Below are 25,726 nucleotides of genomic sequence, written 5' to 3'. Positions count from 1 at the left end.
TTTTTCGTGATTTCGTTTTTTTTTTTTATAGCAAAATTCAATTGCCAGCAATTACCGCTGCATGCTGTATGGCTGTGCTTTTGATATATTATTGAATTAATAATTATATAATTTTGCAGTGTAAAAATGTAATTATAAAATAAAAAAGACGAAGAATAATAAGAAGAAATATTTTCAAAGTTTCTAGCACGAAAATGTGCTCATATTTCATTCAGGCATATATTTCGCTACCCTATCTGCAGCATCATTAGGACCCTGTTAAATTTCTTTTCGCGGACGTTGCGCGATCTTTGTCATCCTGCGGATGCTGGTTGCAGTCTGGTTGCAGTATTAGAGGTAGCGATGAGCGGACTTTTTTTGTGCTAAATACGAAAAACACAGTTTAGTGGCATTAGTTTAAATTCGTTGTGGAACGCCGACAGCCCGTGCGTTAACGCTAACCAAAGACGTGCAAACAGATTTGGCGCTTATGGCCTCGCCCTCGTGGTCGCAGATAACGTTAGATACTTTAGTCCATAGACCAGCTTTATCGAATATGACTTGATAATATTATGTTCATTGTTTGTAAATGTTTACTAATCCTGAATATTGTCGTTTTAGAGAACCAAATTGCAAAGAAATGGACCGAAGTTGCAAGAATTTCGCTGTGAGTATGAGACTAAGTTACAACATTTTCATTTTATTTCAGGGGTTTTCAAACTGGAGTCCGTGGAAGAGTTCAAAGAAAAGCAGTGTAAAAATAAATAATAATTAATTATAAAAATGTTTCTAACTAAAATTGATAATTAATTGATTCAAATGTGATAGTAGAAAGTAATTTGGTCTTTTATACATATAAATAGATATTTGCCTTTTAAATTGTAGGATGATCATATTTGGGGGTCCGTAACATCTAAAAGTTTGAAAACCCCTATTGTCCATTATTGCATGTAATGATGAATCATTAGACTAGAGTCTCTGATTTACCCATGAAGCTCTTTATAGTGCACTGAACACATGCAGTAGCACTACAGCTTGTGATTGAGTAAAAGTGACTTGGATGTTCCTAAATGTCAATGACTTTCACAGGTTGGACGAGTGAAACTGACATTGCAACCTAGATGATGCAACCATTTACATCCAATGGGTAAGAAATAGTTTGTCAATGAAAACCTCTTACAAGTCTTTCTTTTCAAAGGAAAGCATATTGTCCATTATAGCATGTAATGATGAAACATTAGACTAGAGTCTCTGATTTACACATGAAGCTCTTTATAGTGCACTGAATACATGCAGTACAGCTTGTGATTGAGTAAAAGTGACTTGAATGTTCCTAAAAGTCAAAATATTTTTTGCAGGTTGGATGAGTGAAACTGACGTTGTCAGGTAGTTGATGTCAACAGTTTACATCCAATGGGTAAGAAATGGGTTATGCCAATGAAAACCTCTAACAATTGGAAAGCAAATTGTCCATTATAGCATGTAATGATGAATCATTTGACTAGAGTCTCTGATTTACCCATGAAGCTCTTTATAGTGCACTGAACACATGCAGCACAGTTTGTGATTGAGTAAAAGTGGCTTGAATGTTCCTAAATGTTAAGTCTTTTTAGGTTGGATGGGAGAAACCGATGTTGCCAGGTAGCTGATGTCAACAGTTACCCAACCAATGGGTAAGGAATAAGTTTATGCCAATGAGAACCTTTAACAATTAGGCCAATCTTTATTTTCAAAGGAAAGCATATTGTCCTAATGCTCATTATTGCATGTAATGATGAATCATTAGACTAGAGTCTCTGATTTACCCATGAAGCTCTTTATAGTGCACTGAATGCATGCAGTACAGCTTGAGATTGAGTAAAAGTGACTTGAATGTTCCTAAATGTCAAAATGACTTTCACAGGTTGGATGAGTGAAACCAACGTTGCCACCTAGATGCAACCATTTACATCCAATGGGTAAGAAATAGTTTGTCAATGAAAACCTCTAACAATAAGTCTTTCCTTTCAAAGGAAAGCATATTGTCCAATATAGCATGTAATGATGAATCATTTGACTAGAGTCTCTGATTTACCCATGAAGCTCTTTATAGTGCACTGAACACATGCAGCACAGTTTGTGATTGAGTAAAAGTGGCTTGAATGTTCCTAAATGTTAAGTCTCTTTTTAGGTTGGATGGGAGAAACCGATGTTGCCAGGTAGCTGGTGTCAACAGTTACCCTACCAATGGGTAAGGAATAAGTTTATGCCAATGAGAACCTTTAATAATTAATCTTTGCCAAAAGAAAACCTTGCTCTAATGGTCCATTATTGCATGTAATGATGAATCATTAGACTAGAGTCTCTGATTTACCCATGAAGCTCTTTATAGTGCACTGAACACATGCAGCACAGCTTGCGATTGAATAGAAGTGGCTTGAACGTCTCTAAATGTCTAAGTTATTTTTACAGGTCGGATCCCAAAAGGATGGTTCAAGTCAACAGTAGACGACCAGTAAGACATAACTTATTTCTTATTCCCATGAGCCATGACTTTGCAAGTGTGGCCCATGATGAGCTAACAATTTTTCTATTTTCAAGGTTTTCAACGAAGGATTTGAAGCCAACATAGACCTTAAATGTCTTGAGCCCATGATTCTATCAAGGTTGGTGGTGTTATCCTAACAGTGCTGATCTTTTATTAGTGATGTGCAATGATGATTCAATAGACTAGAGTCTCTGATGACAACATGAAGCTATTTACATTTCTCTGAGCACAGCTTTTGATTATAAACGTGTATTTGTAATGAAGAACTCCTGATTGACATTGGCTTTTTCTTTTAGGTTGATGTGGTTCCAAAGATGGGTATATGCATGTGAATATGCAGACCCGTAAGTACTGGTCCAGTAAACCAATCTTTGGTTATAGCTTGTGTTAATGATGAGTGCGTAGTTCGGTTCCACTGAAAGTCAATGAAGTAACTTTCTCGCGGCGCACTGAAACACTGACAGACAACTGATACGCTTTTTATTGTTTTTGTAATCTAATACACTTGTTGTTTTCTTTTAAGGGACCGGAGTTAATCGTGGCAGAAGAGTTGTGGCTGGTCTGCAGGACAATGTCAAGCTTCTGTTGTATTGTGTATCAGTTTAAACGGTTGTTTCATTGCTATTGTTTTTCCAAGGACAGTTTGAGTAAACCGCTTGTTTTTCACTTTCCAGTTCTTTGTAAAATGCATTTTCTAAATTGTTTACTTTTACATTAAAATAAAAAAATCAGTTGCAAAAAAGTTTTTAGTTGCATGTCCATCTTTGTGCATGTGATTCTGGATAATGGGTCAAAAATAGTTTGTCAGTCATTTTAATAGTACAATAGCATTCATACATGTAGCTAATTTACACCCTATTGCAACACCTTGTGATTTATATTAAGATCATTTTGCAATGGGTCAAACCTTTCAAGTATGAGTTTGGTTATTTATGAAAAATCTGAACAGTCAGATAAAAAAAAAAAAAAAACTATACTTTGAGATATAAACAATCGGTTTGTATAGCCTGAGATGTTTTGCCTTTGGGTCTTATGAAGTATTCAAGCACATCACACAATTGTGGATTTGATGTACTCTGTATGTAACCCCACTCTGATCGGGATCACAAAGGACTTTTATTATGAAAACAGGTTGTTTCTGTTAGTTTTGGCGTTCATCATTTTTAACTCGTTCTCACTGCAAATGTATTTTTTTGCGACTAGGCTACTTTGTGACAAATAAACGCGCACGCTTTAGAAAACAATATACTTTAACAGTTTATACGGACTTTAATAAATCGCCAAAGTGAAGGTCATTGGGTCAGTGATGACAATGTTACCGCTTTTGTTCTTCACGTACCAATGCGTAATGACGCCATATTTGTGAATGAATCTTTCTGAATCGGATCTTTTCAATGAATCTTGAAACTCATTGTTTGACCCGAGAACAGCTTGAAAGAGACAGGTTAAATTCTTAAATTGAGTATTATATATATTTATATATGTATATTACTTACTATATGAAGTAAAAGTAATATATTCGAAAAGGCATATTAATAATGGCATACTTATCTTAAACCTGTCATTGTACACTTTAAACAGTTGCGCCTCTGGAAAAAATGCTTTTGTTGCTTTGGATAAAACCTTAACTCTAATAAAGTTAAAGTAATAGTATGGTATTCAGCACTTATGTCTGATTCGTAACGAAAGAATTGTAATAAACAGCAAAACATGCGTACATATGGTTTTATTGAGACGTTTTTTTAACAAAAATCCCACGAGAATCTCTTTTTTTTTTTACCAGTTCTTTCACATGAACCATTTGAAAGAATCGATTCGCGGGAATGAGTCACAGTCACACTTCCCATCACTAGTCCATTAAACCAGCTCGAGCACAGTCAGTCAGTTTTTATTGCATTTCTTTTTTCGTTATCTATCAAAACGCCTTTTGGAATTACACCAGACTGTATTTTCGCATTCTGTCGATTATTTATTAGTTGAAACATTTGTTTGAGCATGTTTGTGCAGGGCGGTAGTGAACAGGAATGTGAAGCTGGCATCGATAAGTGATCTGAACTGTTTTTGCAACTGAAGCGAAGCAGAGCAGCGACTGTGATGTACTGAAGATGTAACTGTCAGTTATTATTGTACATCACCGATTTGACGTCGGAGGTATGTTTGATTATCCGGTCGATAGTGTTTCGCCGTTCGACATCGACACAGTTTAGCGTTTAAAGTTTTGTTTAAAGAGTCGTTGGGCTTGTTCAGACATGCTAACCGACGCCGTTTCGCCCGAGGAAAATACGTGTAGAGCACAAAATGTATGAAACCCTACTGCCACAGTGATATTTTTTGTTTTTATTATTAAATTTAATTAAAATTTAAATTCTCTTCCTCGAGTAATTTGCAAGGGTGTGGTCCGTAAGTTATGTTCTGGTTCATTTGCTCTAATACAAACACGCCTTAATACAGGTCTGTTGAGGTGTCGTTGTTTAGATACCTTGTACGTGTGGCAGTGTAAAACTTTACATGTTGTCTTAAAGGGACACTTACCGTCGTTTTTGACTTTTTAATAGCTATGCCGTTAGATTAAGAGGTACCTGTCCACATTATTGCTTAATACTATAGTTAATTACAATTTAACTATTGATTTATACTATAGTTAATTACAATTTAACTATTGATTTATACTATAGTTAATTACAATTTAATTAACAATTAATTAAAAATATTAGCATTTTCACACAGTGACACCTTTATTAATGTTATAGTTTTTTTTCTTTGTTTTTCTTTTCTTTGTGCATTCTAAAGTAATAGTGCCGACTGCCGACATGACGGCAGTTGTAGGGCGAGTTTGGGGGTGGGTCAGTCCAGCAAATCTATACTCGTCCTGGGGCAGTAAGACCAAACCAGAGAAACCATTAACAATGGACAGTCAGATTGAAAGCAGATGGGGTTTATGGGGACTTACTGCTTGGGTTTGGAGGGGCGAGAACACCAAAAAGGACCAAAAGACACTCACTGAGGAATTCTGGGAGACCGAAGAGAGTTTTAAGCCTCTGGAAGTAGAAGAGCTTCGGGCGATGGGGCCTGATGTTGAGCCTGAGAAAGCAGTGGCCCAAAGCTCCTCGCGCTGGTGGAGGAGAATGCTTCCATCCAGATACTTCTTTTGGCCCCGGTGGTCGTTGGCCACCGGGCTCCGCCAGCAGAAATGTGCCGGGTGGAATGAAGGGACATGGGACTGTGATGAAGTCGACGGGGAATCAGACTACGGGACACCCCCGCCATCCCCCACGCCGCTGTCTCAGCACCCATCAGCAGCATTCCGCTTCTTCTCTCGCTCGTGGACTGGGGAAATTGTGCCTGAGCACTACAACATTTGCTTTAATTTCCTCCGACACCTCTTTGATTTGTTCGTGGTGGGCTTTCTGAGTACTGTATCCCCTCCAAGCAAGATCATTTTGGATGTGCTGGGGGTGCAGGGAGCCCTGAAGCTGTGGCTCCATGGGATGGCCATGTTTCTTGTGGCATCTGTCGGGATGGCCGGACTGCTGTGGGCGGTACAGGAGTACCTGCTGCAGTTTGCTTTGATCTATGGTATGGTGCAAGCCCTGGTCATCTCTGTCAGTGTACGACAGAATGAGGCTTTGGCAGAGGGGGATGATGGGAAAGGTGATGATGAGGTTAAAGAGGGTGAGGAGGAACAGGACGACATATGGGAGCAGAGTAAGCCACAGCAAACCACTGACGAAAGCAAGAATGTTAAACTGATGAGTTGAAGACCTAGGAAAAGTGAGGTAAAACTGGGTAAGTAGTTGTTTTTGCCCATGGAATCTGTTGTTTTCTTGATTTGCTTTCCTTTTATCTAATTATGCTTTTTATGAAAATATCCACTTTAACTAATCACAAACCTGCAACATAAGTGTTAAACTTTGGTGCATAACGCATTCTGCAGCATTTATGCTATGCCTCAAAATATCTTGAGGCTTGTTGAGGTGTGCTTGTTACTCTCTAAACCAGGGATTCTAAAACATTTTTGTAAGCCGAACATCTTTGCCTAAAATATTTACTTGTACTGCCTTTTAATTTAATATTTCAAAAACACTTTTGCATGTTCACAGTTCTCTGACCTCGGTTAATTGTCACGTGACATGCAGGTAAACAAATAAATAAACAAAATCTCAGTAAGTGTCATTTTGATTACTTTTATTTAATTTTTAAAAAAAATTCTAAACATTAATTTCTAAACTTGCGATTTTTGCTGTTCACGGCATGCCATGTCGTAATTATGTGATGACAACCCGTGACATTCTACAAATTATGCGCAACACTATCAACGGCAAAATGAATCTGCAGTGGTCAAGCTGTACAAGTCGCAGTAGCTCTTAGAAAATTCTGAGTTTGCAAGCTGTAATTACGAGTTCTTCGAGTACATTCACTTTTTTTACAAGTCGAAATATTGTGATTACTGTAAATCGGATACTGTAAATCCGACAATGCACCTTTTCGTCCCATATAATTCACCCTAGCAACCGCATCATAATGTGCTAAAACCCACTAAAGACACATTAGTATTTGCTTGGCAAAACACTGGTAACCACCCACAACACCATGGATTGTACTCACATTTTCAACAGAACATCCAGTTATGACTTACAGTTTGATTTTTAGAAATAGTCCTAACATTTGCTGTGGGGGTTGCGGTTTATATTTTTCAACCAGTGAAAAACAAGCGTGACATTTTCATAGAGCTGTGAAACCAGCTTGCGGTTTTAAGCCTTCCATCATTCCCTGCTGATATGATCTCTGGGGGAGGAGGACAGTCTTTGAAAATGCATGATCCCAGACAAAGACTGTTAATGGGGGTGTAAATGACAAGTTCTGTTATGAAACTTTAAATGGCACAAGCTACTTTTACTTTTTAAACTACTTTGCACAAGCTGATTGGTTCATGTCACATCTGCACCCAATGAGCTTGCTTCTCAACATTTAAATTAGGGATGCGCCGATCCGATACTCAGTATCGGTATCGGCTCCTATACTGCCATTTTTGCCGGATCGGGTAAGATTATTAATAGCCGTTCTTGTTCTGTCCTATCTATCATATGTTGCTACCTCATTAAACAGCTGTGCTATACATTTAAAAAATGTCTTAAAAAAAAAAATCATAGTAGGCTATATATTAAATAATTGATATTTTTGATTTTTGTTATCTTGTTTTTCATGAATGTATTTTACAACAATACAAATAGCAATGTGCAAAGTTTTACCAGATTTAGTGTTACACTTAATGTTTTTAATTTGTTCCCCACTAAACGTTTTTTTTTTTTTTTTTCACAAAATGTTCAGATTTTATACAATTATTGTGCACTTGTGATTTTTCCTAGACTAAATTTTACTGCTGAATTATACACTAATCTAGTTTATAATAGCATTTATGTCAGATTATGATCATATATTTTTTGTTGTTGTTGTTTTTCTTTATAATGAAGTTGTCTGTATTAAGTAGATTGTGTTTAACACACAAAATAGTGATTATCAGTTCAACACAGAGTTATAGAAATTCTACTTGATTTAAAAAAAAAAACTGCACTGGTATCGGTATCGGATCGGTATCGGCCGATACTCAGAATTTTTGGTATCGGATCGGATCAATTCTGAAAAAAATGGTATCGGTGCATCCCTAATTTAAATGGCTGGTTAGCATTCACTATTGCAGTTTGTAGCAAGCTTTTAAGAGTTCTTCTGAAACCCTCCACCTTCCCCAGCTCCACCTGTATAGATCTGCTATGGGTAATTTATATACATATATATATATATATATATATGCCATGCAATTGCAATGAATGAATGTGCAAAATCACCTTTCAAAAAGCATCAAGTATCATGAAAGTAGTCTAACTCATTTCATATAGCTAAAGTATTCTGAAGTCACACGATAGCTTTGCAACAGACAGACCAAAATTTAAATCGATATTCCCTCCAGCATAGCTCAACGTCAGGGTAAATTATGGCAGGATTTTCATTTTTGAATTAACTGTTCCTTTTAAGTTAAGTAGAACACACAAACATCAGGCTATTCCCATACTGCATAATGCAACTGTCATTAACCATCTGTCTGTTTCTGCCACAGGTTGCTGAAAAGCTGATAGTCCAGTACCATGGTCTCTCAAAGAAGATTTAGCCACTTCAACACCGACCACCCACAACTTCCACCAACATGAGCCATTGAAGAGCACCCTAAATAAACCAGCACCTCTTTCTCTCCTCCAGTAGATTTTGTTTCCTCACTTTAAAATGTACTTTTAGTTTTCCCCAAAACAATTTTGACATAGCACACCAGCAGTAGAAGTGAATGAGTAAAACACTAGAATCTACATCCACAGCGATAAACAACAAACAACATCTGCCACAAGACAGCCTGCACAGGAAGTCATCTACAAACCCGAAGAACCAGCAATGATTGATTGTCAGGGAATTTCACTGAGACTTAAGTGAAATACTGCATGATTCTGAAGGCTCATCCAGTGAATCGACTAGTTGTTTGTACCGAAACATTCATTTTATATGGTGATCAACACTTTTAACAACTCCACGCTGTATGTAATGCAAATCTGCATGTGTCACTTTATTCGTAGCTCGATGTTGCCTCTAATGGAGTCTTTGGACTGTTCATTTCTGTAATGTGCTCCTCCGTGTAATGGATTAGGTTCATTTTATCTCTCATCTTTTATTCAGCCCATTAGTCCACTCACGGACAATCTTGGTGAACTTTTTGAGTGCAATTGTAAAGGAATTGGAGCTTAAAACACCTTTTACACACAGCAGACCTGCGCACTACATTATTATGTTCTTGTATTATTTTCATTCATTCAACCTGTTGGTAAAATCTAAGTCTGACTTGCGTCATTAGAACCACTGTGTTTGACATATATTTATGTATGCTTCATTACATCATTAACTGCATGTCTTGATTGATTTCAAATGTATTGTCGTTCTTATTTGCTTCTTTTATATTTCAGTTGATTATCATATCTTGTGTGCCTCACGATATCTGGTACTTTGGCCAGTTCACAGGGAATTATGGGTAATGAGAAATAGAAGTTATTTTGCACAACTGCATACTTAAAGCTTAATATCTAATGCTTTGTTGCACAAACGTTTTTCGCGCTTGTAACAATAGCTTTCTCCTCCTGAATGTGTTCCACAAATAGCATTTTATCTATTCATGATACTATAGAACAATGAAAAACTTGTGAAATGCTTGTCTTATGCTGACTTTTTTTCTTCATGGTACTGGTTCATTAATTTCTTGGTTGTCCATGTCAGTTATTTAAGCATTAAAATTTTGCGCTAGATTTGTTGGTTCACTGCAAACTTGAGCAATGGAAGAATACGCGTAACCTTTGAAGGTTCTTTAAAATGTGTGGTGTTTTTTATGTTTGTAAGTTCCGAGTCCATTGAAGTGCGGGCCACTGCTGAAACCAGACGGCTGTGAATAGAAATGTCTGCTGTAGAGCGAACTGGATTACAGCTCAAGGATAGATGTATCTAGGTTGTGGGACAGAGAGATCTACATTTACAGCTCTTAAGTGCTGCACACCGAGTCTTTAATAGTCCTTACAGCTCAAATAAACTTCCTTTTCCCACATTTCATGTCTGGAGTATGTCTATAGTGACTTTCTTCAATAAACTGACACAGATGTGGTCACAGATTCAGATTAAGTTCCCTTATATTTCTAATATTATTACGTTTATTATATTAAATTGTGTGTGTGAGGGAGAGAGAGAGAGAGAGAGAGGAAAGAGATCAGGAAGTGCCACAAAAAAAATTACAGTAAAAAAAACGTCTGCTGTGATTAACAGAAATAAACCTTAAAAATACGGTAGCAGCATTTTAGGGTTTATGGATTTACCTTATTTTCAACACATTGTCCAAATGAGCACCTCAGTTCCAACTACAAATCTACAGCAGTGTTATTTTAGTATCATTTTATGCTATTTATTTTGAATACATTTTCATTTGTGCGATGTTTTTTGTCATTTTTACTATTTTTTTTTAAATCATTATTTTTAGTTAATAACAAAATTGATCCACAGCTCCATTCAGTGCTGCTAATGTATATTAAAATTATGATTGTCATTTTACACATGACTAATCTGTTTTACCAAAGCTTCTAAGATCTATTAATAATGCATCAACTGAATCATTACATAAATGTACATATAAGGACTGAACAGAATCAGGATGGGAGTCAAACAGTGACGACACATTCAGGTTGCCATTAAGCATTTAATAGATATAAAGAACATAACTTAACATCTGTTTATTCATGTTAAATCCACTCTATGACCTTTGCTATGTACATACAGGTGCGTTCACAGTAAAGGGACGACAGATGCATGTGATTGACTGATGACTGATGCGATGGTCCTGATGGGAATCAACTGTAAACTGGATCTGACGTCGGTGGAGAGATGATGCTATGTGCATTTTGTTCTTGGCCAGCATTCAGTCATGCACCTTCCCGTGCTCTTTCTAACCACATATAATCAATCCTTAAAGCTCAAATCAAACTACTATACACCATGCTGACGGCATGCACCTCTCCCACTTTTAGCTGGATTTTATACCAATTTCTGCTAAATAAAAGCAGCCATCGTGACCAGGATGAAATGAGGCACCTTACACGTCACAGGGTGATCTTCTCAATCGCACACACCAAAACATTTTTCCCTGGATTTCATGTAAAACATGAGAATAAAACGGATAATTGCCAAATCTATGTATTTTCAGATCCGTATACCACTGTTTAATTTCACTGCTGCTTAATTTACCTCAGTTTTGGGTAATGATCAAGGTGCCGTTCTCACCTCGCATTCAGAATGAATTTAAAAGTTTCTGTCCACTTTACTACGTTTTAAACACATTAATGTCTTTTTATGTACATGCCGAGTTTACTACTGGCCTGATTGTCTGAGGGGAGCCTCACTAAAATGCAATCAAACTTGTGAAAACTAATGGAGGTGATTTAATGTGCCCCTGTAAATATATTCAAAGGGTTGAGTTCCTGAAATCTGTCATTAAGTCTGAATTCACTATAGCACACAACACATGTTGCGCTTGAATTTCCTCAAGTGATCAAGTGATATGAAGAAATACTGCTGCTAGAAATGTGACACAGCAAGATATAAAATTCTTTTTTTATACTGCATTTAATCCTTTTAAATTCGCACGGAGGTATAACCTTCCCGAATTACATTTGAAGGTTTTTAATTCGTTAAAATATTGTTTGTGGACACAAAACTGGTAAGATCAAGTTGTTAAACACAAGCAAATAACTATAGATTTCACAAAAAAGAAATAAAAACCAATGTCATATGTACAACAAATATCAATTTTCCGCAGCATTCAGATCGCAAAAAAGGTTTAGTCTTCCCAAAGTCATCACACTAATGACCACGGGGAAAACGAATCACATTGCATTGCTCTACAAGCTTTCATTCATCAAAAAGCTTTGGACACCCAGTGATGGTGTGATGTAATTCAGTGTGAGTGAGGATGAGGGATTATGAATGTAGTGCCGCCCGTTACCCTTCGCCCCAAACCGGCTCTCCAACTAACTTCTAGTGAGGGTTTGTTCCCCCAGAGCTAGGTGGCGCTGTGCTCCCACCACCCTCCCTCTGTTCATTGCCTCTTCTCCCATGTCCCAGAACACAATGCGCACTTCCGCAGCCTTCCTCGTCATCCCCCTCGCTTTCCGAGGAAGACTCGCCGAACTGTCGTGGCTTCTCGTAAATACAGCAACCTGGACACATCAAAGTGTTTTTAGAAGAAAGTGACAGCAAAAAGACAAATCAGCTGAGGACGTTCTATTTCAAGAAATGAAAAATTCAATCGGCCGCTTTAAACAGATGCAGGTCGTTCTAAACCCAATTTTTAAGGTCAGCTATTTTAAAGCAGACTTGAAATGGCCCAGATCTGCCTGTCCTACAGCATTTTTCCAAGTATTAAACAGATTTGGATGTTTTAGAAGAAATTCTCAATAGATAAACAGATTGAATGATCATCCATAATTCAGACCACCAGATCTACACTAATAAACCCAGACTCACACTTTGAAGACCTCCGGCCCAGATGTTCGTTGTCCACCGTGTCACTGGACCACTCCACTTTCTTCTCCGTCTTCCTTTTCCTGAGCTTGATGGTCAAGCTTCTTCCCTCCTGAAACCATCATATGGAGAATATTAGGGCACTTTTACACGACAACGACCAACGACGGAAATATTTTTCAACCGCGTTGTCAAAACGATCCCTGCTCACATGGATCCGCGGAAACTATTAAAAATGCTGTATTCTGCTGTCAGGCCAGTAGTTGGCGATAACACTTTGTATAGAAACACTACACGCATATATACTGAACACGTTATATGCATACGCATGACATCCCCGTTTTCACATATTCACGTTTTTGTAGTTTACAGAGACAATAATGGTATCATCTTCGAAAACATGCACTTTGAATCCCATTTTCAAAAGTTTGCATTTTCAGGCCCCCAAAATGGTAAATGTAATGTAAATTAACAACCAAAAAAGCATTAAAAGGTTTCCGTTTTTAGTTGAAAATGGTGTCGTGTAAAGTAAACGGCCCCTTAATGACATTAGTAAATGTTGTTTCGGATATAAGCAACTATGATGACAGCTAAATCTATCACGGCAACCATAGTTTCTGCTATAAAACTACCTTGTGTTACTACTGTAAAAACACAATAAATTAACAAGGGATCTTACTATTTACCATGGTTAAAACAATGTCTGTTTGACACACCATGTATTCTTTAAATTACAGTAGTAGAATACAATGTATTATGGTATATATATATGGTAATAATCATTCAATGTTGTGGTATAACCTATAACTATATTTTATTTGTCAAACATTATGAAGACAATAAAGTGTAACTGGATTTTTCATTACAAATAAATAAATGATGACTCCAAATTATACAATTAGAAATAATAATAAAAACATATCTTATTTTATTCTGGTAACGTTTATTTAACGTTTATTACAGTAACGTTTATTGTTTGTTTGTTTTATGGTTGTATAATTGGTAACGTTACAATTCCCAGTACTTTTTGAGTAAGTGCTGTAAAATGCTTTCACAATTTTTCTATAATTTTTGAAGGCAGTAACATAAGTTGTTGTAACTAAACTGAAAACGGTGGTTACCATGGTACATTTTGGTAACGTTACATGGTGGTACAAGGTCTATAACAGGCTAAAACATTAACAGGTGTATTTTTGTTGTGATGGGGATTAACTTAAGATAATAACACACTGCCAAACCAGTTGAGCACATAAACCCTGCTGAACATGTTGATTACTAAACAGGCCGTATGCTGGTAACGTATCTGGCTAGTCTATTTAAACAAGTCGATATGCTAACTATAAAACGATTAACTTAGTTAATTACAAGAGGCCTCAGCTCTTGTAGCTGAATCATTCCGAGCAAGTGTGGTTAGTGATGGTGTCTACTACAGTAAATAGGGCAGGATACCTGCTGCGGTGGAGGCGGTGTGCCCGTCTGAACCTGAACGGTCTCCGTTATCGTCTCACTCGATGTAACGTTACGTTGGACCTCCGCCATAGCACTGATGAAACCCGAATAACCCTTCCCAGAGAAGTTCGATCGATGAAAGTCTGGTCTCAATTAGAGAATATTAGAAAACAAATATTCAGTTGTAGGCTGTCGTGTCAAAATGTCGAGCTAGACGCTATATGCATCTGAGATGAATGCATGAGATGAATTTGCACTGGTCTAATCACTCCTCGGAAGGACGCATTTACGGACGGACCACATTCTGAAGTTGACTGTGTTTCAAAAAACTAGTGAGCTGACTACTTAGACTGGATTTGTGGCATTATAGAAGTCTTTTAAGTCAGCTCAGCTGAATTATATATCTAAATACGCTTTTTACTCAAAACACGTCAAAAATGTTACGATCTCAGACAGAGCAACGCAATCTTGACGCGTAGCAATGCTGTCTAGATAGGCAGGTCATTAGCTTTTGAGACGCAACCGCTGAGTGTTCCTCTAAAAACTATCCGATAGGAAACAGCGGACGCTACAAGAACTTGTATATCGAGAAGGAAATATAACCCCCTCTAATTTAACTTTAAGTGTTCGCAGCTTTTAGATTTTTCTCTCATTTATGTTTTTAAGTCATACAGAATTTAAAAACCTAAATATATCATTGGGGAAAATCAATGCCGTATCCGCAATATGTCTGCGCCCAGTGATAGCACACATCTAGTGAAGGTACCTTCCTTTTTATCTCTCATTTTCTAAATGCAGTTTTTCTCTGATCATAAGATTACGTGTGAATTCTGTAAAGGATGCCTTTCATAAAGTTGCAGTACGCATTTATTAATAATATTTTCATAAAGGCGAACTTCCATTGATTGCTTAAAGCACTGTCAAACACATTTGAGCCTGCATGTTTGGTTTATTTATTTTTTTGTTGTTGAACCATTGTACTGAATGCTTACTATATATATATACACACACACACACATTTTAAGTTTGAGTTTTTCATCTAATATTTATATTTTATTTCAATTTAGCTTTATTGCAGTGACCAAAAAAAATATTTTAATTGTAGTTAACAAAAACAACACTGACTCCAAAATACATGGCAAAAAATGCCATGCTGTCATGTCTAAAAAATGTTTAAGAATTTTATTTAGTTTTATTACTGTGAATTATTAAATGTGATACACAAATTAAATCATTGTTTACAATTATTTAGTCAAATTTTGCTTGTCTTTTTACACTAGTTTCATGCTTAAGCGCTCAGACTTCAGGACATGTGGAAGACTGTGCATGTGGTTTCACCCAGAATCTGGAGCAGAGATCTACAGAAAGCCTGGAGCACATGGGCTTGCAGATTCTGCTCTCAAACCCCATCGAACACACAGCCTTCACATCATCCCAGGACGCAAGCTGAGAAAGCCAAACGCAGACGAGCACGGGAGAAGGCCATACTCAGTAGTGTGGGTTATGCATAATCAAAACAGTGCACATTTCATATGGTTTAATACTATTCAAGCCTTATAACCCTTTAACCCTTATAGGATGTGAATGATGTTGAACTGAGCTGGTCTGATAAAGTGAAAATAACCTACAATGAAGCACTCTTACCTGGAGAGAAGAAAGGTAACAATGCTTTTCCTCCTTCACTTCATATTATTTCTTGTGTTACTGTGCATTGATGTTCTGAATGGTTTTTCCACTGTTGGGGTTTATGTTTGATTAATGCAGTTACCGTATTATAGATGCCTATGCTATCGTCCCTATCTCTGTAACTCTTCCAAACATCTTCTCTTTTAGACACCACTCTGCCCTTCCCACAATCCTACAGCCCAGAATATGTGGAGTTTGGCTGGTATCAGTGGTGGGAGAAACAGGGATTCTTCAGTCCTGAGCAGCATGTAAGGGAGCCGTTATAGCTTTGTTATAGCAGTTATATGAATTATTATCTTCTTCAATAATCTGTTAATCCAATAAGATAGTCTGAAGTCTAAACTATAAAGAATTTATCTAAAGTATGTCTGAAACTTTTTATTACCAGCACTTCAACCAGTGTGTTTATTGCTTCTTTGTGATGAATTCATATAAATGGATTTATTTAAAATAATAATTAATTTATTTATTCAGCAAGGGCGCATTAAATTGATAAAAAATTACAGCAAAAACATTTATAATGTTACAAAAGATTTTTATTTCAAATAAATGCTGTTTTTTTTACTTTCTATTCATCAAAGAATCTTGGAAAAAAACATATCGTGCTTTTCACAAAAATATTAAGCAGCCCAACTGTTTTCAACTATTATGAAATAACTATTATAATAAACAAATGTTTCTTGAGCAGTAAATCAGCATATTAGAAGGATTTTGTGACACTGAAGACTGGAGTAAGGATGCTGAAAATTCAGCTTTACCATCACAGGAATAAATTACATTTTAAAATATATTCAAATTGAAAACAGTTATTTTAAATTATAAGAATATTACACAAAATGAAATTTTTGATCAAATAAATGCAGCATTGGTGAGCATAAGCTGTGCCGACTTTGTTCTTTTAGTAGAGCGGATGTATTATTGCATGTTACAAACTTTTTTGACATACATTAATTAGTGTTCTTAGTGTTTTTAACCAAGTTTTTTTTGTGTGTCTTATTCTTCAGAGTAAGCAGCCCCATTCTGTTGATAAATATTTCTCCTTATGTATTCCACCCCCAAATGTGACCGGCACTTTACATCTCGGACATGCACTGACAGTGGCTATAGAAGATGCTTTGGCTCGCTGGTACCATTTTAAGAAACTTTTAATACTCAGTAACATAACATACATCAACAATACATATATTATACACAATAATATTGAACTCTGACAAAGTGTCCATTTATAGAGATCTTATATATATATATATATATATATATATATATATATATATATATATATATATATATATATATATATATATATATAAATATAAATAAGATCTCTAGAAATGGACACTATATATATATATATATATATATATATATATATATATATATATATATATATATATATATATATACACTCACCTAAAGGATTATTAGGAACACCATACTAATACTGTGTTTCACCCCCTTTCGCCTTCAGAACTGCCTTAATTCTACGTGGCATTGATTCAACAAGGTGCTGAAAGCATTCTTTAGAAATGTTGGCCCATATTGATAGGATAGCAATCTTGCAGTTGATGGAGATTTGTGGGATGCACATCCAGGGCACGAAGCTCCCGTTCCACCACATCCCAAAGATGCTCTATTGGGTTGAGATCTGGTGACTGTGGGGGCCATTTTAGTACAGTGAACTCATTGTCATGTTCAAGAAACCAATTTGAAATGATTCGAGCTTTGTGACATGGTGCATTATCCTGCTGGAAGTAGCCATCAGAGGATGGGTACATGGTGGTCATAAAGGGAAGGACATGGTCAAAAACAATGCTCAGGTAGGCTGTGGCATTTAAACGATGCCCAGTTGGCACTAAGGGGCCTAAAGTGTGCCAAGAAAACATCCCCCACTCCATTACACCACCACCACCAGCCTGCACAGTGGTAACAAGGCATGATGGATCCATGTTCTCATTCTGTTTGCGCCAAATTCTGACTCTACCATCTGAATGACTCAACAGAAATCGAGACTCATCAGACCTGGCAACATTTTTCCAGTCTTCAACTGTCCAATTTTGGTGAGCTCGTGCAAATTGTAGCCTCTTTTTCCTATTTGTAGTGGAGATGAGTGGTACCCGGTGGGGTCTTCTGCTGTTGTAGCCCATCCGCCTCAAGGTTGTGCGTGTTGTGGCTTCACAAATGCTTCGCTGCATACCTCGGTTGTAACGAGTGGTTATTTCAGTCAAAGTTGCTTTTCTATCAGCTTGAATCAGTCGGCCCATTCTCCTCTGACCTCTAGCATCAACAAGGCATTTTCGCCCACAGGACTGCCGCATACTGGATGTTTTTCCCTTTTCACACCATTCTTTGTAAACCGTAGAAATGGTTGTGCGTGAAAATCCCAGTAACTGAGCAGATTGTGAAATACTCAGACCGGCCCGTCTGGCACCAACAACCATGCCACGCTCAAAATGGCCTAAATCACCTTTCTTTCCCATTCTGACATTCAGTTTGGAGTTCAGGAGATTGTCTTGACCAGGACCACACCCCTAAATGCATTGAAGCAACTGCCATGTGATTGGTTGATTAGATAATTGCATTAATGAGAAATTGAACAGGTGTTCCTAATAATCCTTTAGGTGAGTGTATATATATATATATATATATATATATATATATATATATATATATATATATATAATATATATATATATATATATATATATATAATAAATATATATATATATATATATATATATATATATATATATATATATACGTATATATATAAGATCTCTATAAATGGACACTTTGTCAGAGTTCAATATTATCTTGGATATTATAATGTTTTGAAAAAATATGATGTTTTCAATTCAGGCGACGGATGCAGGGCTACAAGGTGCTATGGGTTCCAGGCTGTGACCATGCTGGAATTGCAACACAGGTATCCCATCTCTACATCTGTTAATGATGCTGAGATTTCATTTTCTATGTGTATTAGCTGTTCAGAAAACTCTCTGTTGTGCCTGTGTGTGATAGTCTGTGGTGGAGAGGAAGCTGTTGAGGGAACAGGGGAAGTGCAGACAGGACTACAGTAGAGAGGAGTTCCTCAAACAGGTCTGGAGATGGAAAAATGAGTGAGTCTTTGTCTCTCCTTTTTTGTTGTCCTTCTTTTCTTTATATATCTATATGGAAGTTTGTTTCTGCCACAGAATAAAAAATAAAACGGTTACCGGTAATTGGTAATTATACCCCCCCCCCCGTAATTTAGACTTTATAAGTTCCAGTTGAAAATATCTCACAATTATGAGGGGAAAAAATCTGAATTGCAAGTTATTAACACGCAATTGTGAGAAGAAAAGTCAGAATTGCAAGTTAACATCTCACAATTGCGGAAAAAAGTCAGAATTGCACATTTATATCTTACAGTTTGCCAGATTGTGAGAAATAAAGTAAAAAAAAATATTCTTGCAATTTCAGACTTTATTACTCACAATTGCGAAATTATATCTCACAATTCTGAGAAAAAAAGTCAGAATTCCAAGTTTATATCTCACAGTTTGCGAGATTGTGAAAAGTAAAGTAAAAACGTTGTGAGAAATAAACTCGCAATTGAGTATCACAAAGTCTGAATTGCAAGAAAATATTTTTCTAAGAATTTCAAGTTTATATCTTGCAATTCGGTCTTTATAACTCACAAAAAAAGTTTACATCTCATAATTCTGAGAAAAAACAAAGTCGGAATTATAAACTCGCAATTGCGAGAAAAAGAAGAATTGCCAGTTTATATCTCACAGCTTGCAAGATCGCGAGAAATAAAGTTCAAAAACTGATTCCTGCAAATTAACACTTTATAATTAGCAATTGCATATTTATATCTCACAGTTGTGAGAAATAAACTAAAAAAATTGAGTATCATAATGTCTGAATTGCAAGAAAATAATTTTTCTCAGAATTTCAAGTATATCTCACAATTCTGAGAAAAAAGGCCAGAATTTTGAGTTTATATCTCGTAGTTGCTAGAAATAAAGTCATAATAGTGAGTTTTTATCTCTCAACTGCAAGAAAAGTAAAAATTTGGAGATAAAATGTTGCAATTACCGTATTTTTTTTTTGGTTCATCCCTGTATATGGTACAATTGCTACTATTACATTATCCATTTCCATACAGTAACTCTTTAGGGACGTCTTTTTTTATTTCAACTTAAATGTTTGGCCTTCTGTCTTTTCTTTTAAATGTTTTTTTTTTTTTTTTTTTTTTCACAGAAAAGGGGATGAGATTTATCATCAGCTGAGAAAACTAGGTGCATCTCTTGACTGGAGCAGAGCCTGTTTTACGATGGACCCGGTAATAAAAAGGACTTTCTCAGTTCACACATTGGCTTTTTCTAGAATAGCATACTACTGTATTCCTGCAGTAAATAAAATACTTAATATAAATAATATATGTAAATAATATACTATACATTCAGATCACATAATGATACTTAATTACATTTAATTGCATTTAAACGAAAATATATTATAGATTGCAGTTATATTAAATACAATTAGCTGATCTTTAGAGGGCTTTTTTAGACCCGCTTAAACTGAACTTAAGTGCCCCATTGTTTGTAATATTATAACTACTTTTATTGTCTTTGAAATGTGGTTAAATTGTGCCGAATACACTGACAAGCGTTAATGGCATATTAAAGTATACTGTACTTCAATCTCATTTCTATTGAAACTTGTATGTCATTTACTTAAATCTGTTTGTAATATCACATTTGTTATGATTAAGCTGAATTGTTGTACATTTAAAATATATTAACTTTAAATGTAATATTGAATAATACAGTTAAATTTATAATCAAGTACTTTACATGTGCCTAAGTATGTTAGTCAACACATCAAAATAAGTGTACTTTTATAATGCATGACAAAAGATTATTAAAACTAGTGATTTAAAATTTAAAAAACTTTTAATTTGACAGTATTACAAAGTACACTTTAGTCAATGTTAAAAAGTGTGTACCATTTATTCCATTAATATAGTATCTGCAAGTACAGATTTGTTTAAAATATACGGTAACACTTTATTTTAAGGTGACGTTGTTACACATTACTTCATGTATTTACTATAGTAATAACTAACCGTAAACGTAACTCTATAGTAATTACATGTAGTCAATTAATATCACCCAGTATTTATTTGAGTGCAAAGTAACTGTCACCTTAAAATAAAATGTAACCAAATATACTTTTAAGATTTGACGTGCACATTCAATACAGTTATGCGCCTTTCTTTCTCTTGAGGGTTTTCATTGTGACGAATGAACCAGGACTATTATCGACTGCAGTTTTCATCCGTCTCAGGAGACATTTTGTCTACAAAATTGCATTAAACATTACATTTTTCTCTATAGGGTTTCAGCAGTGCTGTGACTGAAGCTTTTGTCAGGTTGTGTGACTCTGGGCTCATCTATCGCTCCGAAGGTCTGGTCAACTGGAGCTGTGCGTTAGAGTCAGCCATCTCAGATATAGAGGTGCATCACTGGGCCAAACAATGTCTGACAACACTAGCAATGCCACACATTTCTTGTAGACTAAGGCATGGTTTGATGTGTTAAGGTGGACTCAAAGGAGCTGTCTGGCAGGACTCTTCTGTCTGTTCCCGGCTATCAGCAGAAAGTGGAGTTTGGGATCATGGTTACATTTGCGTATCCTTTGGAGGGACAGGGTAAGTGGACTTGTTTCAGTTTGCTCGATTTCTTGCGATTTTGTTTTACCCCTTTAGTTCTAAGGTGTGGTTTATTTATTTCTTTTATTTAGAAAGAGAGGTTGCCGTTTCAACCACTCGTCCAGAGACGATGCTGGGAGACGTGGCCATTGCTGTCCATCCTGATGACCCTCGATATAAAGTAAATTTACAATGGTTTTCAAATGGATTTTCTTGTCAACTCTTCTTATGATATGTGACCCTGTATCACAAAACCAGTCACAAGTCGCACGGGTATATTTGTGGGTATATTTGTGATTCTCAGATTCCAGATTTTCAAATAGTTGTATCTCGGCCAAATGTTGTCCTATCCTAACAAACCATGCATCAATGGAAAGCTTATTTATTCAGCTTTCAGGTTTCAATTTAAAAAAATTGACCCATTTGACTGGTTTTGTAGTCCAGGGTCACATATTACTTTTCATGGCTGTACTTGTGTTCGAATGAGATATTATTGTACTACATAGTGTGCTCATTTGCTGGGCTATTGTGACCTAGAATACTGAATATTTTCAGTTTACAACCAGAGCTCAAGCCCAAAATCTTCTTTTCTCTTCAGGATCTTCATGGCAAACACTGCAGGCATCCATTCACAGAGCGGTTATTACCTATTGTCACTGACTCTATGGTGGATATGACATTTGGCACAGGTATTTCATTTGTTTATGCATGATATTTTTGGAGATGAGTGGTTCATTTTATTTGCTGGATAACTGGATATTTTATCATTAAATGGGCCTTTCCACATTGCCAGGGTTCTCAGAAGTAGTTATGATAGTTGGGTAAACTTCTATAGTGGTAAATGGGAGACGACAGCAAATATGTAACCGTTAATGCCCGACGAGGTGTCCATTGTCAGGTATTAATGGACGTCCGACGCGCAGCGGATTAACCATTAATACCTGACAATGGACACCTCGAAGGGCATTAACCCGCTTATACCATGGTCACTTGCCAAATAACACATTTTTAAAACATTAGTTTATATTTTAATTAGTTTTACAATCGAAATCTAAAGTTTTTACAAACAATAACTTGGTTTCCCTGGTTACGCCTGACTGTTTATTTACTAGGTGTCCTCTATCACTTTTTAATGGACACCCTGCAGCCAATCAGAATCGAGTATTCACCCAGACCATGGTATAAACATTTTTAATTCTCATTTGCTACAATAGCAAAAGAACAAATCTGTGATAGCGTTTTTCAAAAGAGACCTATAATTAAAATATAGAGAGACTATATATGACTTTATGATTCACGCCAAAGGAAAATCAGTTAATACTGATGTAAAATTTGGACAATTTTCACCTCGACTGTTCACATTGCAAAAGTCAGTTGAGAATACAGCCTCAAGGTGCAATCACTGTTACCGCTGTTCAGTGAATTTTTGTCGGAAATATACAGTCTTTTTAATAGGACTTAATGTGTCTTGAATTTCTTGTGAGGGTGAAATATTTCCGGATATGTCACATTGACCAACAGAAAGCTGCTTGGACTAAAAGTGACTTCTGTGTGAGCGGTGCTTCATAACTACATTATTGTCAGTGGAAAATGGACATTTTTTGCCTGATAATCTAATGAAATTTCACTATTAAAATTTCAGCCCCAGTCTTTCAACTTTTCCTTCTTAGGTGCTGTTAAATTGACACCAGCTCACGACCACACTGACTTCCTACTCTCTCAGAGACATTCACTCCCACACCTCACTGTGATTGGAGGAGATGGGACCATGACCTCAGTCTGTGGCCAATGGCTAGAGGTACAGAGATCATTTTATAATTTACCTTTACCAACCTTTTATTCTCTATTGTGACGAATATCCGAGTGAGATGGCTTCTGGAACTAAAAAATGGAGGGCAGGACTTGATTTTGTCCATTGGAAATTGATATTGATTAAATCATTAAATCGTTGTGGTCATGTCATGTGAGTGACAGGTTGTCCCACCTTCGTACCAGTAAACACATCATCAGAGAAGAAAAGAGATGTCGTTGCAAGAGGGAGGGCAAGTTATCTAGTTTAAGGATTATGATGGATGATAAATCAAAATAATAATAATAAGTACCCGGATAAATCATTTATGATAAACACTGGAATATTCCATAAAATTGTGAATTTTGATTTTATGGTGACTTGTCCTCAGAATTATTACACAACCACCTCATTACAATTATTGAATTATTGATCATGGGATAATTTTGGATGACTGTGATCATTGTGCACATTTGGGTTAATTCTATTTTCACTCCCGGTTTCAAAGTCAAGGTTTAATCCGACCACCATAAATGTTAAAACCTATTAGCAAAATTGATCCCTTGTTTTTATTGCAAATAAATATCTACTGTATATTCCACTAATATTGGCAAAGACTTTTGCTATAATTTCAGTAATTCTTTAATTATTTTTACTTATAGTACTTGTAGTATTTGACTTGTAGTATTTGTCAACATTAATTTAGATTAATAAAGGCTTTTGAGGAATTTTTTATTGTTAGTTCATGTTACTACTGTTAACAACTGGAATCTTATTGTAAAGTGTTACCAAATGAATATATCCCCTAAGACATCAACTTGAGAGACATTTTTTCTAATTGTAGAAAAAAAAAAAACAGTACTCGGTGCTTAACTTGGTGTGAATGAGTAAGTAAATAACTATGCTTACTATAAGTATATCGATAATTATAATAACTGTATTAGCACACACTTTGCAGTTTTAAATTTGGATGGATTCTGATTTAATGTCAATGTTTTTATCACTCATCAGCTGTAAAAAAAAAAAAAAAAAAACATTCTGAAAGTGATTCCAAAGATATTGTTCCTCTCTGTCACTATTGTTGTAGTTGTGGTGCTGACTTCCATATTCTCATAGAATAACAACAATTATTACAATTTTATGCTTATAGTTATCGCTGTAGTTATCATCCTTGGTGTGAATGGGCCTTTAGTGCTCAGCTTTGATCTATATTATTCACACAATGAAGCCTATTCAGTTTTGAGTGTTAGAGGCCTCTGAGAGAAACATAGCTTGCTGCAAGACTTTAAAAAAAAAAATAAAGGTCAAACTAGCAACTGGAGGCATCTAAATGTGCATCTTCAGTATATATTACAGGGATCAGTGAGGATCGTGAAACTGATGAACATATTGAAGGTTTGTTCACTAGAAAGATTTTGTAAAGGTCAAAGAATCTGTACTGTAGAGCAGGCCTCTATATGCATTAACATATTGTATTACAGGAGGTCAGCGGGCTGTAAAGGGCTGTATGTATATTTCAATATCATGAAACTAACGTGTTTGAAAGGGCTCTGAGATCATCATATCCACAGTTTAGCCTTCTGGCTTGAGGAAAACTGGTGTAGAATGTTAAAGCATATTTGATTGTAATTATGCAGACCTGCAAACCTGTTACCAATATCAACCCAAAGCCTAAATGTGCTTAAAAATCAATAATATTGAATATGCTAACTTATCGACTTCCTGAGAACAATTTTAAATTGAAAAGAGAATACAACAATAATAATAATGTCAATGCTTAGGTTTCTCAGGGTTAAAATACTGCAAGAAGTAAAGAAATTATCACATAAAATGTATTACTATTGTATACTATAATATTATATTATATAATATTGTATTTTAATAGAATAGAATAGAATAGAATAGAATAGAATAGAATAGAATAGAATAGAATAGAATAGAATAGAATAGAATAGAATATGTGACCCTGGATCACAAAACCAGTCACAAGTCGCACGGGTATATTTGTGGCAATAGCCAACAAGTATGGGTCAAAATTATCGATTTTTCTTTTATGCCAAAAATCATTAGGATATTAAGTAAAGATCATGTTCCATGAAGATATTTAGTAAATTTCCTACCGTAACAATTATTTTTGTGAGTGAATGCAGCACAATCAAGAAACATAAATGGACTTTTAAAGGTGATTTTCTCAATGTTTCGATTTTTTTGGATCCAGGATCACATATAATATAATATAATATAATATAATATAATATAATATAATATAATATAATATAATATAATATAATATAATATAATTATGCATAATATTATATAATATAATATAATTATGCATAATATTATATAATATAATAATTGAGTTGACTGAGTTCCAAAAAGGAAAACTAAATGGAAAGTGATCTTCTTTGAAAGATGATAGGGAAGTCACTGAAAATAAAATAATTCTTTGTATTTATATGCATTAGAATTAATCGCCAACAACAAATGAAAGATAATGACA

The 25,726-nt window shown here is 35.6% G+C and overlaps 3 protein-coding genes across 3 annotated transcripts in view; 2 read left to right on the top strand and 1 right to left on the bottom strand.

Moving 5' to 3' along the window:
- The first annotated feature begins 4,553 nt into the window (after positions 1-4,553).
- Positions 4,554-10,207, top strand: cUnh6orf47 (chromosome Un C6orf47 homolog). Its single transcript, XM_081375923.1, has 3 exons — positions 4,554-4,657; positions 5,297-6,292; positions 8,619-10,207. Exon 2 carries the CDS (start codon positions 5,317-5,319, stop codon positions 6,262-6,264), a length of 948 nt encoding a protein of 315 aa, XP_081232049.1. The 5' UTR covers positions 4,554-4,657; positions 5,297-5,316; the 3' UTR covers positions 6,265-6,292; positions 8,619-10,207.
- A 557-nt stretch (positions 10,208-10,764) lies between these two features.
- On the bottom strand, positions 10,765-14,796 carry ppp1r11 (protein phosphatase 1, regulatory (inhibitor) subunit 11). Its single transcript, XM_081376981.1, has 3 exons — positions 14,048-14,796; positions 12,602-12,710; positions 10,765-12,294 (listed from the first exon to the last, which is right to left on the bottom strand). The coding sequence occupies exons 1-3, from the start codon at positions 14,135-14,137 to the stop codon at positions 12,113-12,115; spliced, it is 381 nt and encodes a 126-aa protein (XP_081233107.1). The 5' UTR covers positions 14,138-14,796; the 3' UTR covers positions 10,765-12,112.
- vars2 (valyl-tRNA synthetase 2, mitochondrial) overlaps positions 14,318-25,726 on the top strand; it is a 24,596-nt gene continuing 13,187 nt past the window's right edge. The window contains exons 1-13 of the mRNA XM_081376980.1: positions 14,318-14,809; positions 15,328-15,543; positions 15,625-15,706; positions 15,881-15,981; positions 16,738-16,859; positions 18,590-18,656; positions 18,752-18,849; positions 19,979-20,060; positions 21,121-21,240; positions 21,326-21,434; positions 21,527-21,615; positions 22,033-22,123; positions 23,105-23,232. Of these exons, the coding sequence (XP_081233106.1) occupies positions 15,358-15,543; positions 15,625-15,706; positions 15,881-15,981; positions 16,738-16,859; positions 18,590-18,656; positions 18,752-18,849; positions 19,979-20,060; positions 21,121-21,240; positions 21,326-21,434; positions 21,527-21,615; positions 22,033-22,123; positions 23,105-23,232 (1,275 nt within the window). The 5' untranslated portion in view covers positions 14,318-14,809; positions 15,328-15,357. The remainder of the gene's footprint in view (positions 14,810-15,327; positions 15,544-15,624; positions 15,707-15,880; positions 15,982-16,737; positions 16,860-18,589; positions 18,657-18,751; positions 18,850-19,978; positions 20,061-21,120; positions 21,241-21,325; positions 21,435-21,526; positions 21,616-22,032; positions 22,124-23,104; positions 23,233-25,726) is intronic.

This window comes from Scardinius erythrophthalmus (assembly GCF_964197995.2).
Source record: "Scardinius erythrophthalmus genome assembly, chromosome: 10".
Taxonomy (NCBI): domain Eukaryota; kingdom Metazoa; phylum Chordata; class Actinopteri; order Cypriniformes; family Leuciscidae; genus Scardinius; species Scardinius erythrophthalmus.
This window is presented reverse-complemented; position numbering and strand designations above follow the sequence as displayed.